The 18,035-nt window shown below is 37.9% G+C and overlaps 1 protein-coding gene across 2 annotated transcripts; it reads left to right on the top strand.

Moving 5' to 3' along the window:
* The first annotated feature begins 1,366 nt into the window (after positions 1–1,366).
* On the top strand, positions 1,367–16,232 carry septin7b (septin 7b). 2 transcript variants are annotated; one of them, XM_077597744.1, is made up of 14 exons: positions 1,368–1,635; positions 2,398–2,500; positions 5,944–6,050; positions 7,584–7,684; positions 7,775–7,909; positions 10,485–10,602; positions 10,717–10,809; positions 11,415–11,511; positions 11,910–11,961; positions 12,042–12,170; positions 12,920–12,940; positions 14,001–14,136; positions 14,228–14,370; positions 15,337–16,232. In XM_077597744.1, exons 1-14 carry the CDS (start codon positions 1,603–1,605, stop codon positions 15,374–15,376), a joined length of 1,308 nt encoding a protein of 435 aa, XP_077453870.1. In that variant the 5' UTR covers positions 1,368–1,602; the 3' UTR covers positions 15,377–16,232. The 2 variants fall into 2 exon arrangements, with proteins under 2 accessions (XP_077453871.1, XP_077453870.1); XM_077597745.1 differs by lacking the exon at positions 12,920–12,940 and having other exon boundaries at positions 1,367–1,635.
* The last annotated feature ends 1,803 nt before the right edge of the window (positions 16,233–18,035 follow it).

Genomic DNA, 18,035 nt, shown 5'->3' on the forward strand with positions numbered 1-18,035 from the left:
GAATAATGTGATTTGGTTCCGTTCCCATTTGACATAGTGCACCTATGCACTTTTTTGAAGTGGAAACAGGAACTAACTAAATTTAAAATATATTGTAAAAAAAAAACTCCCATCTGGTAGTAAATTTACAGTGGCGTGCTCTTTTTGTTTATGATTGTGGTTCTGTGGTAGCCCACTGAGGTCCGGTTGCCCGCCATTTGAAATATGCAACCTCCTCATCGTGTTATTAAATTGTCGTTTTTTTTTTCACGGAACAACATAATCCAAAAGGAGCGCCAAATAGTGGAATGCTAAATACAAGATAAAAAAAAAATTGGCAGGTTGTCATAATTTAGCATTTGCATATTTGGAGGGTTTTTGAACCAAGAGAGGAATGAATCACGGTCAGGAGTAACTTTTAAAGTTGGTTCAAAATAGATAACATAAAGTGTCTTTTCATTTGTGAGGATGGGAACTGATTCAATCACATTGGAAATTAAACTTAAAACTTGGGACATTAAATTTAATTCACTCTAGTTAGCCATGATATTGGCTTCTTGTGACTATTTATGATTTTCGCTCTGTGGTCGGTTTGTAATCTAAATATATCTTACTAAATTGTACTTTTTTTGTCTGTAAAAAAATCTGATCAGAGGTCAGGGAAAAATGAGAAAACATTCTAAAATATATCCAGTGTTATTAAAGACAGCATCTAACTACATCTCAGTTTTCCATTTTGGAAGAACCATTTTTTTTTGTCTTTAAAAAACAAACAAACAAAAAAACCTCAGTTTGGTCAGTGGATTGGTTTTAGTCTGAAATGGAAATAATAAAACTGTTTTTCATGCCTGTCAAACAGATTAAATGAGATTGAAAATGGAGAAAAATAGCAAACCATTTTAGGAAAATATTTTGAAAAAAAAAAAAGAAAATATTAGGGCTCAATTAAAAAAAAAAAAAGAAATGTTTTACTGGTCCCATTCATGAAATGACTTTATATTTTTCAAGATGTTTGTGTTGAAGATAAAACATTGATTATTATATTTGCAGTTCATGTGAGATGGAAGAAATCCATTTTGAGATTGAGGTCAAAGGTTACAGATTACAGAAACAAAATCGTGCAATGACATCATGTCTGACTTAAATTTGCAAAGTATGTGATGAGAAAAGAGTCATGGCATTATGGGGGTGCGAGGGCAAAAGTCCAGTGCCTGTTCTTCAAAATATGGCAATGCTTTGAATTGGGCCGCTTGGGCTGAAATCCATCATAGTCAAAGTTTTGATTGTATTTTGCCACTTTTAATCACAACCTGGAGTCACCGTTAGAAAAGACCTGGTTAGATTTGGAGGCAAAAATGTATGTGTGATGTGAAATGGCATCGATTAAAATTCATATACACAGGGGTGATATTAGTCTCCCTTCTTCTGCTTTTTAGCCTCAAGCTAACACCGAAATAAATAAGGCTTTTTCTTCAAACCGTAAAGTCAGATGTCTACTGCTACAATGTCATTTACAGTATAGAGGTAGTTGTTAAATATATCAGTCATGTGCTCTATAACTCATTTTGTGTCTTCTGTTTTTTTTTAATTTCATGTCTCCTCTTTCTGCATCTCGATGTTGGAATGTTCCGCCATGCCGATCTTCATAAAACAGCTGTAAGTATTCAAAACGTACTGACGTGGCTTATTCGTGACAATGAATCAGAATTGTAAAGTGGACTAATATAGACGACCACATTTTTTGACTAAAAGCAACTAAAAATTAGCTGCCAATTCTTCTTGGCTGCCATTGATGTCGATAGGCATCCAATCATATTTGACTGGGGGGTGGTGGTCATGTGACGTGGCTAAAATGCGGTCAAATAATGTATAGTAATCCCTGGAATATCCCGGTTAATGTAGACCAGACATGGCCGCCATAATGGAGAAATCACAATATGGTCATCCCTATTACAACTTATGATTTCATTTATTTTTATTTTTTCTTCAGTGCTTAGTCCGAGTAGCAAGAGTGGCTTACGCTTACGAATTTCAGCGTGGATTTTCATTTTCATGAACTTAAAAAAATAAAATAATTAAAAAAAACAATAATAATAGCGGAAAAAAAATCACTAAGTAGTGAATTCGCGATACGTGAAGACGCGATAGTCGAGGGATTACTGTATTTGTTGACTTTTGTTGCACTGTTTTAGCCTTGCAGAGTTTACAAAAAAAGATTCTAGCGCCCCACTAGGCTTATAAATCAGTAGGGGAAACCCCTTGATTGCTATTTTCTTCACCTTTCTCCCTCAAAATGATGACAAAATCTTTCACGTAGAAGCTTGACAGAGGCCACCCGGCGCCGACTTTGCCCCCCGACTGCCAAATATCTCATTTGAGCGTCACTTAACCCCCCTTCAACATTTGTTTGTCTTGCAGCAGCAAAAAAACCTCGAAGGCTACGTCGGCTTCGCAAGCCTCCCCAACCAAGTGTACAGGAAGTCGGTCAAGAGGGGCTTCGAGTTCACCCTGATGGTCGTCGGTAAGGCCAAGCCGCCCGCCCGCCCGCCTGCCCGCCTTCTTGTTTGTCTGTCAATTGTCGCATTGTGCTCCCAAAAGACGCCAGGCATTTCAATGCCTCCGCTGTGGTTTGTTTTGCACAGACCAATTTTGCCACAAGCTCGCGTAGGCGGCGCCGAATAATCGCCGACATCTTGCAGAAACTCCGTTGGAAAAATATGCGCTTATTCTGCTCCGGCTCGCCAGTGAGGAGGGAAAATGTTTGCGCGGGTCCAAAGCATTTCCTGTCCGTCGGTAGAGGCGCGGCGCTCGGAATAGCTCGCGCTGCATTTTTTTTTGCTCCACGCGCAACTGGACCCACTCCAGACGTGTCAGCGGGAGCATCTTTGGCGTTGTACTTTTCATGTGCTTTTTCGGAGAAAAAAAGGGCCTTTTTTCCCCGCCCCCGCATCGACACTATTTATAACAGTGTAGTGGACTATCGGTTAGCGGGTCCGCATCGGCATTCTGAGGTGTTGGGTTTCGGATTTGGGCTGAGAACTCCCTGCGTGTGGGGTGTTTTTTTGTTTGTTATTGATCGCTTTGGTTTGCAGTTTCTGTTGTTGGAGTTAAGTGCTTTATTGACACTTTAATGGAGGCACTACGAAGATGGAGTTGGAATATAGGTCGCATTTTTTTATTTGATTAGAAACCAAGAACCAACACATTTTAAAGTAAAGAGTTACTGTATTTTCTAACATATTAGATGCCTTCGCGTAAAAGCGTACCCTTAAAATGGCCTTAAAATCGTTGAATTTCACAATTTACCTTGTATAAATCGCCCCCTGATTCACAATGGCAGGCAGTTTTATGCAAGATACGTTTTTTTTTTCTCCTTGAATTTCATTCATACACGTCGAAATTAATTTTGTTTAACGTTTTATTAGTTTATCTTTTCTCTATTTTGAAATAAATGACCGTCTCGGCCGCATTGTCTTGCGCTTCGCGCTGGTCGCCTTGCAGTGCCATTCATTTTATAATTTGTGCGCATATAAGCCGTACCCTTGATTCAGTCATCATTTTTTTTAGCAACAAATATGGTGTATATGTAAGAAAATACGGTAATTGGAGAACAGCTAAAGAGACACCTGTTGGCGACCTATAGTCCGGAAAATATGGCATGTTAACTAAATTTACTGAAATGGTACAAACAAGTCGTGAAAATACAAGTATCATTAAACATAGTCAGTTTCAGTGTACTCGCAGACTATTACTATAAACAAACATTCACACAACTTTCACACAGTTTGCACAGATGTTAAAGTGAAGGTCAGGCCAAAATTCCCCCACTTTTTTTTTCCAATGAAAAAATTGAATAAAGTTTCCGTTTTTCCTACTTTGTTTGTTAAAAAAATAATTTAGCTGATAATTTAAGCAATAGGTAGAATAATGGTCTTTTTGATTGACACTGTATTGGATGTCAGATTTAATGTTTTGCTTTTGAAAAACAGTTTGTTATCCTCAAATGCATAATCATTTGTGAATATTAAACATAATACAATGTGTTGAAAACATTTCTATAATTTTCACAGGTCAACTTATCCCTCGGAAATCTGTTTAACAGCCCTGATTTATAGCTCGAAGCTAACAAGCTAACATGTTTTTGGAATGTGGGCTGCGCTAGCTAAACAGTAGTCTACCGTCCTGCTACAAAAAGCCAATTTACCCATTTATAAATATATTTTAAGCAGTGTTTTGAGCAAATGTTCTCATTACAGAAGGCGAGCTGTCGTCCAAAGAGTTTTTTTTCCAGTCCGCTTTTTAGCGAACAGCTTGTTTTCTTTGTGTTGCCACTCTCACGAGCACACACTGGAGTGTTAAGCTTTTCTTGGCTTTTGTTCGCGTGGATCCCACTCGGCCCCACAGCGCAATTCAGAACGTCACCGAGGGAGGGGTTCGCCGGCGTGCCAGCAGCGTCCGCGGCGGCTTCCTGTTCCCGTGCTCCGGCCGGCCTTTTTTGCTCCAAAACAAATTCTTTAGCCGCCCCGGCCCCCCCTGCCCGTTCTGTTCGCCGTCAGCCGGACCCGCGTTCACGTGAGCTCGTGATCCTTTTGGAGCGGCTCCACGCCGCAGCGCCGCGGCTTGACAGGGATCCAACACCCCAACAATGAGATGCTCTGTTGGTGAACACACTCGGATGCTTGTGCACTTGCTTTGTTCGAGTCGATTGTAATGCGACGCCAGAACCTCTGAGGTCCAACGTGATCTCTTCCGAGCCACCGCTTCTATAGAACGGCGGGTTTCAAACTTGTTCAAATGCGGTGCTAACTTTGCCCTTTCGTTAGTGAGCTACCAATCGGAAACTCGGTATCGGCACCTCATGCAACTCATTTTGGAGTATCGGATTTGCTCACAAGATTGGATCAGATCCAGTCGTCGCGTGTGTTTTCATTACTATCGTGCTTTATGCCTGATGTAAATTAAGCTGGTGTCCAAAGTACTTAGCTGTCAACTTATACGTTTTTCCCTTATTTTTTAATCATTTCAAATTGTGTATATACAGTAATCCCTCGAATATCGTGGTTAATGTAGACCAGACATGGCCGCGATAATTGAAAAATTGAGAAGTAGGGTCACCCCCATTCTAACTCCTGTTTTTATTCAGTGCTGACTCCTAGTAGCAAGAGTGGCTTTCGCTTACAAGTTTTAGCTTGGATTTTCACATTTTTATGAAGTTAAAAAATAAATAACTAGTTGCAGAAAAAAAATTGCAAAGTGAATTCGCGATAAAGGAAATCGCGATAACCGAGGCAAGACTGTAACAACCTTTGTACAGGATTTTTTGAGTGTTTCTTTTTGTAAAACCGATCTGGTTTTACTCGTTTCAGCTATAATTCGGATTATCTCGGTCACTGGTAGCAGACAAAAACGTTACTATCGACTGCTAATATTGTCACGCTTTAAGCATGATATGCGCATGCAGATTCCCCTTCCACACACTATAAATATAGCGTGTCAGCAAGCAATGTACCCAGACAGTCAAGCTGTCAGCCTCATACAGCGACATCGACAGAATCTCAAATTTAGTCCATACAAAGGGCGGACCGACTGTTTAAGTGCACCCTGTGAGTAAATATGTGCCGTGTTGCTTTTGTACGGTTTATTATCACTTAATAAGGGGAATTGCAATCGTTGAAAAGGGGAGCAATTGGCCAGTTGGACGCACATTTTATTTACAAAGATGTCCGCTGAACGGGGCTACATCTCTTCAGAAACTAATAACAGTTACAGATCATCTTGTCATACCGTAAACATGGCATTTTTTTATTTAAAACATTAGACATGATTAAATAACGTATGTAGCCTCGAAAACAAATGTCTCACAATTTGATTTACGTGAACAGAGGTTGACTGTTTGCATTGTACTACATTTCCATTTTTTTTTTTCTTATTTAAATTCATTACCTGTGCCCCTCTTTTCTCCAGGCGAGTCCGGGTTGGGCAAATCCACGTTGATCAACTCCCTCTTCCTCACTGACCTGTACTCATCGGAGTATCCAGGACCTTCGCATCGAATCAAGAAGACTGTTCAGGTACTAATCAAGATCGAAACCGCACAGCATGCTAGAAAAACTTTAACATTTTATTTTTGAAATATTGGCTCGTCGAACGTTCGCATTCAGGCTTCCCAGTCAAAATGAATTGGAAATAAGATGTACCAGGAAAAAGAAACAAGTATATTTTGTATTACCTGCCATTTTACAAAGTTCAGAATTGGTTGTTAAAAGATGGTTGTTTTCATTTTTTTTTTCAGTAGCTACAAAGCAGCAAAATAATCGAGATGGGCGAGGATATTGTCAAAATAAACACTAATGTATGTTTTGTAGTCAGTTCATTCTAGATCAGTACCCGCGACAAAACCCCACGAAGGATTACTTGTTCTTAATCATTCGAGGAATTTGTCTGCACCCCCCCCCAAAAAAGATCCAGAATTGACATGAAAGTATTTCCCCACAAAGCCATACTCATGTCCACTGTCAGCTCGGCGTGTAAACTTGACGTCCACGACACCTCTGTCTGCCTCGCCTGCGACGAGGTCCCCGTTTTTGTTCTACCAGTTAGTCAGCATAGTTAACTAATAGCGCGGAATGACAGTGGCCTGTTTGGACACGCCGCCGGCCTCGTGCACGGTTGCCGATAGCCGCGGGCGCTAATGATTTTACTGAGCGACCTCCAAAGTCATTAACCTTCAGGGAAGTGATTAACCATTCCAATCTGCGCATTAACTCCTTCGCTTACATTGATTGAATGAGTCAAACGATGGGTTCGTTTACAAGTCCTGTTATTTATCATATCACGTTGGGCTTTTGCGTTTTAGCTGGAAATGTGCAAAGGAACCAAAACATGTGAGGTGAGAAAAGGTGGACAGCGACTATTATGTAACCAGTATTGAATTAGATTATGTAACGCTATAATTGATTTTCTGCATAAGTAGATGTTTGCAAATGTCTCATTTGGATTCATTTCAAAAGATGCTCATCTGCTTTCATCGAGGACGACACAAATGAGCATGTTTACTGCTTTTGAATACGTAATTGTATCTGTTTTTACTTAACTCAACATTTTTAAAAAATTAGAAAAAGGGAATAATTTTACAATGTGAAATTAGAAACAAAAACAATTACCGTATTTTCTCGTATATAAGCCGTATTTGTAACAAAAAAAAAAAGATGACTGAATCAAGGGTACAGGTTATTTTACTGTTCCTATACGGTTTTTCGCCAATAGATGTCGGCAAATTAATATTTACTATTTGTTGGTTATTTTCTGTTTTGCAGTAAGAAAACAACCATTACTGGATGAAATAATTCCTTATGATATTGACCCTAATAATGTGCTTTTAATTCACACAGTATCTCAGAAATACCACATGCGATGATTTTTCTTAAGACTTTCCCTTCAAAGTACCACTTAAAAGGGATTGGTCGTTCAGTGTCAATGGCAGCCAATAAGTTCATTAAATGAAATCCGAAATTCTCTTTTACCTGCCATAGTTAATTACTCTTGTTATGAACCATTTTTCTCTTGTGGTCAAATGTCACCCACCTGTTTCTTTCCCATCTCAGGTGGAACAATCCAAAGTGCTCATTAAGGAAGGCGGCGTGCAGCTGTTGCTCACGATCGTCGACACCCCGGGCTTCGGCGATGCCGTCGACAACAGCAACTGGTAACAAACGCGGCGGCTTCCCCGGATTAACCGATTACCCATAGTTCACCCCGGCGATGACGCGTTTCTCAACGCGGTCTGTTTGCGCAGCTGGCAGCCAATCATCGACCACATCGACAGCAAGTTCGAGGACTACCTGAACTCGGAATCGCGGGTGAACCGACGTCAGATGCCCGATAGCCGAATCCACTGCTGCCTCTACTTCATCGCGCCCTCGGGACACGGGTGAGTGATGCCGATATGATCATTTATTTTAAAATAGACAAAAGATAAACACATAAAACACTTAACAAAATTAATTTTGACGTCTACGAAAGAAATTCAAGAAAAAAAACGTATTTTGCATAAAGCGTGAAAAAACTCACTTGTCCCTACCATTGCTTGCTCGGGGCGCCGCCCCCTTTCCTAGGGATGAAAAACTAGACCGCTACGGACACACTTCCTGGTTGTACTGCTCACGTGATGTCCTTTTTTAATTTAACTTCCTTATCATATTAACCCAAATAATGTGCAATCCAGCAGACGATCCTTTTGATTCATACAGTATCTGAGAAATACCACCTGCGATGATTTTTCTTAAGATTTTCCCTTCAAAGTAACACATTTGTACTCCCTAATAAACCAAGAATATGGTCGTCTTATCCTAGAGTGATTTTAAGGCAATTTTACGGATACGGCTTATACGCGGAGGTGGCTAATAGGCGAGAAAATACGTTATGTCTCTTTTAAAACCCACAAATAGGATCTCTCATATCTCAAGGTAACACTACCATTTTTTTATTATTTTTTTGGAATGCCAGCACTAGAAAAAAATATGCAACATTTCTTTCCTGGGTTATTGTTCAAAAAGATAGTGAGAATGACTCGGCTGTCTATTTCTAAAAGACAAAAATGTTTATCAAGATTAAGTAAGCAGAGAAAAAAACGGCAGCCAGCCGCTGATTGAGATCTCCAAATGTTTCGGGGCGCTAACAACATGGAAATGAACTTTAGCATGTTAGCATGCGCCCGCAGTGTGACAGCGCGAACTCTCATTAATAAAGAAAGCTCTGTCCTCTTTTACGAGGGACGCCGTGTTTGCGCAAGCCGTGTCCTCGCTCTGCACTCTCGCGTCCAAAACTCGAGAGGTTACGCTACATTTTTTTGGGGGGGGGGCTGACTGTTTAGCTGTTAATCATCCCCAAATTCTTTCCATATAGCACGGCCACCGCGCACATGTGTTTTCAATAAAAAGGCTCGACGTGAAGCCGCAGATAAAACGGCAAACTTGATACTCGGCGGCTTTGCCTTTTTGCTGAATGGGCTGCGGGAAGTACGGAGAAGGCCGTCGGATCGAAAAATTCATCGCCGAGAGACGCCTTTTGAATTCAAATGATAAGCGTGCTACTCGTGCGCAAAATTGTCATCTCCACGTTTAAGTGGAATGTGTTGTGGCTTGTTTTGGGTGCCGGATGGATGCCTGTCTTGGTGATGGATGCCTCATGATAAGCATCAAAGGCAACTGACAGAAAATAAGTTACATTTTAATTGGGTCATTAATTTATCATTCGGAGCCTTCAGCAAAGTATTTTGCGTTGGTGCGCTTGTATTAGCGAGTCTTTTTGACTCGTTTGTTTGCATTATTAGGCGAATTTAAAACGTTCTATTTATAATTTCCAATTTGAGAAATGAAAAAAAGTTTTTTTTCCGTCTTTTTTAATAGAAACCTGTAAATATTCAGATTTCTCTAGCCCTCAAAAGCATATGGTTTTGTAATTAATCAAAGTTAGATGTTTGCGAACATCCTTTTTTTACTTAGGAAAACTAACAGTTACGTCGTTATGTGGTATTACTTGTCCATTTATCCAAAATACTGTGATTTATAGTAGTGGAGTCATTGCAAAAATTATCACTGATTAAAATAATGATATGTGGCAGGCCTATCATGCAAACAGTCTGCTTCCTTATTTATAGTCGCATGTATGTTGAGCCTCCACGTCAAACAAAACCTTAAACAAATGTAATTTGATGCCCAAACATGCAGGGTGAGCATGCCATAAATGTCAGGGGTTATTTATCCAACTCTCAGACAGGCCAAAAATAACTCTCTTGCTTTTCTCATGACTTCGAGGTCACTCTTCACATTCCGAACATCCATCTGCTGCTGCAGATTCCTTCTTTCTTTCTGTGCGTTCCATCCAAGAGTCCCTAAAGAGACTCAAAAAATGACAATCCCCTCCGATCCTATAGGGGGCGATATTGCTCAGCTCGTCATTTGCTATCTTTTATTAAATGCGAAATAAAATTAGCTGGGCAATATGACAAAAAAATATCAGTATCGATAATTATCACGATAACTATCACATCTTTATTGTTTTTAATTTTAAACTTCAAACTTCTGTAAATAAGTCAATAAAAGAAAAGAGAATATTAAAATATGATGGTTTTAAAAGGTATTTTTGTTTTGTGCAATAAAGATAAGACAACTCCCACCTTACACTCTTAAAAAAAATTTGACAGGTGTCTTTATTTTTTATAAATTTGCCTGGAATGTGTTGTGACATGTATACGTTCATCTCGCGACAGCGCCCCTGCTCTCTTTGGCGGTCGGGTGGTGTAATTGCAATTTAAAATGATGGGATTTTTATCGAAAGTTTTTAATATCGTTGACAAAAATGATTTCAAGATAATTATCATTCTTTTTATCGCCTAGCTCTACCTATAATGTATTATTAACCAAACTGAGAAGGAGCTTGCCGTGACCGACTTTTCGTAGCGCTTTTGGATGTCCACTAATTTTCGTCTCCTCGTCGTCCCACAGCCTGAAGCCGCTGGACATCGAGTTCATGAAGCGTCTTCACGAGAAAGTCAACGTCATCCCGCTGATCGCCAAAGCAGACACGCTCACGCCAGAGGAATGCCAGCAGTTCAAGAAGCAGGTCAGCACTTTCCACCGCCCCCCTTTTCCTCCCTCCAAAAATGTCCCTCAAGGCTCCCTTCCACTTCCTCTTCCCGTTGTGGACGACCTAAAATGGCACCTCGCTCGCTCGCAGATCATGCGGGAGATCCAGGAGCACAAGATTAAGATCTACGAGTTCCCCGAGACGGATGACGAAGAGGAAAACCGTCTCGTGAAGAAGATCAAGGTGGAACTCGCTCGCATTTTAGAATTAACTTGAAATACTGCTTATAACTTTACAAGTCAACCTAATTGAGGATATGACGTGTAAGATTTCCAGCACATAATGCTAATTGCTAGCTCGCCTTAAAGTGAAAAAAATATTTTGACCAACTATCTTGTCGAAATGATCATTTTAGAAGTAGAATGAACATAGTTAACATTAGACTGTGATAATGTGAGCTAATGCACAAATCGCTAATTTAAATGTTAGCTTGAATTGTTACCGGCTAGCTAGCAATAAAGAAAAAAAACACATTTAGCTTTTGCCCTATCAACACCTTACTTGATACTATTTTTCTACACAAATCACATTAACATAGACTAAGATAACATGCTAATGTTAGCAAGCTAACCCCCACCTAATACACCACCTCCAAATGCCCCAATGTGAGGTGCAAGTTAATATATTACAAAAGACAACATACTTTTTATATCCTATTAAAATACCTATTATTATGAATGCTGCACCTGACCCATTTATATGCATGCAAAAATAGCGCTATGCCATTTTTGAGTGGTCTATAAAATGGGGGGTTTGTGGCTCAATGGTGATGTAAATGTCGTTTGCAGGACAAGCTGCCATTAGCCGTGGTGGGTAGCAACACCATCATTGAGGTGAACAGCAAGCGCGTCAGAGGACGACAGTACCCTTGGGGGGTTGCAGAAGGTTTGGATTGTTTTGATTTTTATCTATTTATTTTTTTACACTCACTCAACACACAAAGATCGCATTGCTGACCACATGTTGAGATTTTTACCCCAACAAATAGTGAAACTGTCTCCCAGAGGGTCAAAAATACACTTAAGTGTACAAAGTGTGTTTAAAGTCAGAAGCTATACAAAAGTAGACACAAACATTTTAACATTCTTCATTAATGCATTAACTGACTAAGAGCAATTTTACAGCCATATTGTTCATGACCCTAAAGAGTATTTTTTAATGGTAATGGACTGATTTTACAAAATAAAAGAATAGGCTGCCTATTGCCAGAATTAAAAAAAAAAAAACAATTCATCAATTTTTTTAAATTATTCTTTTTTTGATGGATTTGTTTCGCCTCCTAGTGGAGAACAGTGACCACTGTGACTTCACCATCCTCCGAGACATGCTCATCAGGTACGTTTAGGACAGGAAGCATTTTATAAAATGGCCACGATTGGACGCCAGCGCTCAAAAAAGGCTTGTCGTCCACGCAGGACTCACATGCAGGACTTGAAGGACGTGACCAACAACGTCCACTACGAGAACTACCGCAGCAGGAAGCTAGCCGCCGTCACCTACAACGGCGTGGAGAACAACAGGGCTAAAGGGCAGCTGTCCACCAAGTAAGCCATGCGCCATTCATTTGGACTGCCACCATCCATTTACTAATTGACCACTAATAGGTTATCAAATTGATGGCAATTCCTTTGATAGTCGATTCATTTTTGTCTTCAATTTGGACCAAAACAGTTGAAAAAAGTAGCAAAGTTGGGATGCTATAATCAGAAGGGTCCCATGACAGCACATACAAATATTACAAACAGTAAATTTTCTAAATCAATTTTTAATAAAAAAAACATTTTTTTACTTAATTAAATAAAAAAATAAATATTGTTATTCATTTTTATGATAAGTAAAAAAAAAAATCATAAAAAATTAAATTGAATTACAACCTAGAAAAAAACATCTATTTATTATTTACTATCTATTTATTATTAAATTTTCTCAATGCATAGTTTTTGACTCCAATATTGCTGTATAAAACAAGATTTACATACGAGCCAATTGGCCAACACATGGCAAAAATAATCGCTCAATCGACTAGTTAGGTCATCTGCTGCCATTGACGGCCATAGACGTCCAGTCCATTTGAACACGTTAAACTGATTGGACGTCAAGCGCCGACAGTGACGTCAAAACACGCTGATTCACTGTAGAGTTGATAGTTTTAGCCACTAAGCGCTAACACGCTAAGCTAAAATGACAACTCCTAACACGCGATGTGCGACACACTTTTTAGTGCATGAGCTCATCACCGCATGCCCTGTGTGTGTGTGTTTGTGTTTGTGTGTTTTGTGCCGTCTTTTTTTAGACTTGACGCAGTTGAAGGAATGTAAGTGGTCATTATTTTTTGTTCTTTCACTTCTTTTTTTCCCCCCCACACCTTTTCTCTTTCATTCCTTTATTGTTCCCTCTGGGCTTGGCCGCCGTGCGCTCGGCGGCCAGCTGGCGGCCGGCTCCCGTTTCTGGGCGAAGCGCCAACGCATCACGCGGCTTGTCCAATGGACAATGTGGCATCCATCGGTGGCTTGTCTATCTGGGGCTATTCCAAAAGATGGATATTGCGGTTAAAGTGGGGTGCACACATTTCAGATTTTGTTTTAGACATGATTTACTTGACGATGAATACAAACATTGTACCTTATGTTACTCATAATGTATTACAACTGTGATTTATTATCATTTGTGTTGGGTAGAGATGTTCAACTATACTGAAGGAAGAAAATGTAGTCAAGTATCAATTTGAAAAAGTCTTTTCAATTCAATGTGGTTAAACATTGTATTATTTTTAAATCTAGAATTAGTATATCTTTATATTGACTAGAAAAATACAACAAATCTTTAGTTTATTTTATTCCAAAATCGTAAGTAATATGTTTACAGCTGGTGTAGTCAAGTATCCATTCAATTTCCACTAGTGATAAGTCATCTTTACTTAAAATCCCAAATACTTTTTTATTCCATTATAATTTATTGAATTTGAATTTGGAAAAATACCCATCAAACCAAATTGGAATACGAAAAGGTGTATTTTGTATTGTTTAAAAAAACATTTAGACAAGAAACTTCATTTTATATGTCCAAGAAATGAAAACAGGTAAATTTACTGAATTTACTGAATTAAAGCACCCGGAAAATCACATCAGCAATATCTCTCCCATAATAAGAAGTCCCAAAAAAAGTTCAATTCTTTTTTTTCTTCATTTTAATCCATGTAACACATCCATGTGAACCGTTATCCACTCAATGTGAATATGTGCACACCCCGAAAGAGCATGCCGATCGATCCTCCTCTACCCCGCTGCCCCCTACCTGTCATCCGTGCGCATGAACCCGAAAAAAAAAATCTTCCCAAAAAAGTACAGTCATTCACAACACCAATTCTCGTTTAGGAGTCCTCTGGCCCAAATGGAGGAGGAGCGGCGGGAGCACGTGACCAAGATGAAGAAGATGGAGATGGAAATGGAGCAGGTCTTTGAGATGAAAGTCAAGGAGAAAGTGCAGAAACTCAAAGACTCCGAAGCGGAGGTGACGATCTGGCGCCGATTTATATTGACTTTTTTGTTGTTGTTACCCCATCCGTGCCTTAACATCTGTCGTACCGCGTTTGCGCCCGTAGCTTCAGCGACGCCACGAGCAGATGAAGAAGAACCTGGAGGCGCAGCACAAGGAGCTGGAAGAGAAGCGGCGTGTCTTTGAGGAGGAACGAGCCAACTGGGAGGCCCATCAGCGCATGGAACAGCAGAAATTGGAGGCCTCCAGGTGGGTCCCAAATCCAATGAATTAAACAAATAGTGTCAAAATTACTCAACTTTTTTTCAAATTAAAAATGCCCCAAAAATAAATTAGACAATTTTTACAATGATAGGTTGAATTTTTTTTTAAATGATTTATTTTAGCTAACAATCTCTCAACAATGAATCGATTTTGCTAATTATTTAGTTCTACACGTCCAAGCCAATTGGGATTGGTCGTCTACGGCGCCTTCAACAAAACTGACAAATAAAAAATATAAAATTGGACCCCTGGCACCAATTAAATAAACAAATAGCGTCAAAATGACTCAACTTCATTTCCTTTTTTTTCAAATTAAAAATTCCCCAAAGATAAATTAGACAATTTTTACAATGATAGCTTGAATTTTTTTTTTTTTTAATGATTTATTTTACTCAAAATTGATTTTAAAAATAATCGGATTATTTTAGCTAACAATCTCTCAACAATGAATCAATTTTGCTAATTATTTAGTTCTACATGTCCAATCCAATTTGGATTGGTCGTCTACGGGCGCCTTCAACAAAACTGACAAATAAAAAATATATAAAATTGGACATCTGGCACCAATGCAATAAACAAATAGCGTCAAAATGACTCAACTTTATTTGCTTTTTTTTTTTTTTCAAATTAAAAACTCCCCAAATATAAATTAGACCATTTTTACAATGATAGCTTGAAAAAAATGATTTATTTTACTCAAAATTGATTTTAAAAAAATGGATAATTGTATCTAACAATCTCTCAACAATGAATCAATTTTGCTAATTATTTAGTTCTACACGTCCAATCCAATTTGGATTGGTCGTCTACGGCGCCTTCAACAAAACTGACAAATAAAAAAAAAATTAAAAAAAAATGGACATCTGGCATCGTCAATCCCAGGCAAGGAATTCCCAAAAGTCTAAGCAAATATTGTAATATTTGAATGAAAATGTATTTTGTCTTTCTCAGAACTCTGGAGAAGAACAAAAAGAAAGGCAAGATCTTTTAAAGAGACAGTCAACCCCGGACCGCCTCGCGTCCGCTTAGTTCGGTTTGCCAATATTTGCCGCTCAGGGCGCCATCGACGCCCCTCCCACAAGTAAGACCAACCGTAGCCCCTCCCCCTCCATCTTCCTCTTTCTTCCAGTGTTTGTCGCCTCGGGATTGGTCATCCTTGAAGAACGTGTTTACCTTAACAACAGTAAAATCTACACATTAGCAAAAAAAAGGCCAAACCCTTTATATTACGATTATTATTATTATTATTATCGGTGTTGTTCTTATTATTGTAATACTGGCCCGGCCCCTTCCTGCTGCGCTCCGCCCCCTAGCCCCGCCCCCTCGACTTCATTCGCCGCCAGCGAATGATGAAAAAAAAAACGGCAATAACATTTAATTCGGGTCTTTTTCGCCAAATAATAGTTTTTTTTTCTCCGCATAATAAAAGACAATTTTTCCTCCACCCTCGCCATTCTGCCGCGTTTCGCCATCGGACCACCCTTTATACGATGTTCAAAGTATTATATTCCACGTTAGTTTTATTTTTCTATATAAATATATACCGAGCCAGCTGAAGTAAGGCCAGCTTTTGTACGTGTAGAAGAAGAAGAAAAATAACGCCGACAAAACGCGAGAGCCGCGTTCACTGTTTATATTGTTTTGTAATCAAAATAGGAAATTGAGATCACGAAAAACCTGAAAATATTTCAGTCACGCTGCGTTCAAATGCCAGTGGGAAATGAAGAGTCAACACCTTTTTTCTTTCTTTTTTCTTTATTTGCTTTTGGCTATGTACTCCATCTTGTATTTTTAATGTTATTTTTCATTTGTATTGTACAAAGTCACTTAATAAACCTGTGATCATGTGATTGCCTTTGTTTTGTAGGAAGGACAAGAAAAGGGACGATTTTTTCAAATGACAATGAACTCAACGGCAGTGAATGAGTTCATATTTGATGATCAGGTTTTATGACATTTTGATCAAAAGTGTTGACACTTTCTCATCTGATTGAATGGTGTTGTGTCTCAAAACTTTTGACTCCGCTTTTTTCCCCTTCTAATTCAATTGTGTTTTTTGATATACTTGTTGTAGTTTTGAATGTCCAAAATACTTTTTGAGACAATAATACTAGGCAAATGTTTTTTATTCCGGTGTATTTTTCTTGAAACTGCTAATTTTACAATCAGTAACCCCTTTTTTTCTAAATAGTTTTTGAGATTAATTTTTTTTATTGTAATTTTACAAGTTGGTGTTTTAAAATTGTTATATTTATAAAATGCATATTTTTTATTACTTAATTTAAAAAAACCATTTAAATAATCATACCAGAATTAATAGAATTATATTATTTTAATGATTAAGTATGTTGTATTTGCTAACTATTTCTTTTTGATGAATAGTTGGATTTTAATTGTTAGCATTTTTTAAAGAAATCCTTAACTACTTTTTTTTTACCCAAAAAGAAAAATTTGCATTTTAGTATTTCTACAAATTATTTTTTAATTAGTCAAGATAATTTCACATGAACAAATGTATATTTCTCATTAAAATAACAACGGTCAAACTTGTATAGAGTAACAACATTAAATTCGAGTATAAATACTAATGTATTTTTTCATCCCAATATGTATATAATAATGACGTCACTCGTTGCAGGTCTTTACGTCACCACTAGATGTCCCTACTCTACCATACTTGTAAGTTGGACAACACAAACCACAAATTTAGTACTTTATCATCTAAGTACCAATTTGGGCATTTTGTAAAACATGCTTAGTATTTTTGACGCTATTGTTGAATGTTGTTGTTGTTGTTTTTTTCCTCTTTAGCTTCTTTTGCCCATCAGACCGACAAAGGTTTGAAACCTTTGGACTGCCAATGGAAGAAAGAAAAGAACCAAGTCAAAATAAATACAAGGTATTTTTATATTCACATTACGTTTATAATGACGTGTTGGCTTACGTTTGCGCGATGCCCGACTTCTTGCGTCTTCAGTGGGGAGATTGTTTGAATTAAAATCATGATTTCAAATCAGGCGAATGTTCGACTCGGGTCAGGGGTGTCAAGCTACCACATTCAAAGCATCATTTGGTGTAAAAATAAATAAATACAGTACAAATCCTCTCAAGTTTTGCCATAATATGACATTTTGGTAGTCCAGAAATTGGAGAATATTAACTGTTATATTTATTTTGGTTTCTTCCCCCTTTTTTCCTTTATTTAAAAATACTTTTTAATCCAAACATTGAAAGAAAAAAATGTAAATGAAATAAAAATGACAAGTAAAGAGATTTACTTTTAGTTTTTTATCATTTTTAACATTAAACATTGTTTTTAAACAAACTAATTATTTTCCACACTTCTTTAGCTCAATTTTTTTTACCCCTTTTTTTTTATTTAAAAAAATGTAAGTAAATATAAAAATTAACATCAAATGTTATTTCTTTCCATTTAACAAAGGAATTATTTACAAAATTATCCTATTTGCCACCAAATGAAAAATGCTAAAAAAGCTAAACCATTTTGGCAATTTTAAGTAAAATGTTTATTAAAAAATCAAAATTAAAACAAAAACTTTTTAAAAAATAAAATACAATTTTCAAAGAACATTTAATGTCATGAATTGTGCTTCGATGAAAGTAAAATAATTGTAATATTTCTCGAATAT

The sequence above is a fragment of the Stigmatopora argus genome, chromosome 4 (genome assembly GCF_051989625.1).
Source record: "Stigmatopora argus isolate UIUO_Sarg chromosome 4, RoL_Sarg_1.0, whole genome shotgun sequence".
In the NCBI taxonomy this organism is placed as follows: Eukaryota; Metazoa; Chordata; class Actinopteri; order Syngnathiformes; family Syngnathidae; genus Stigmatopora; species Stigmatopora argus.

What these genes read in the sequence shown, in the direction of transcription:
- septin7b (XM_077597744.1), top strand. Translation starts at nt 1,603, where the DNA reads ATGTTCCGCCATGCCGATCTTCATAAAACAGCT. An exon ending in GCCGTCGACAACAGCAACTG is followed by an intron (nt 7,685 to 7,774) that starts GTAACAAACGCG and finishes CTGTTTGCGCAG; the next exon opens with CTGGCAGCCAATCATCGACC. An exon ending in GTCTCGTGAAGAAGATCAAG is followed by an intron (nt 10,810 to 11,414) that starts GTGGAACTCGCT and finishes TGTCGTTTGCAG; the next exon opens with GACAAGCTGCCATTAGCCGT.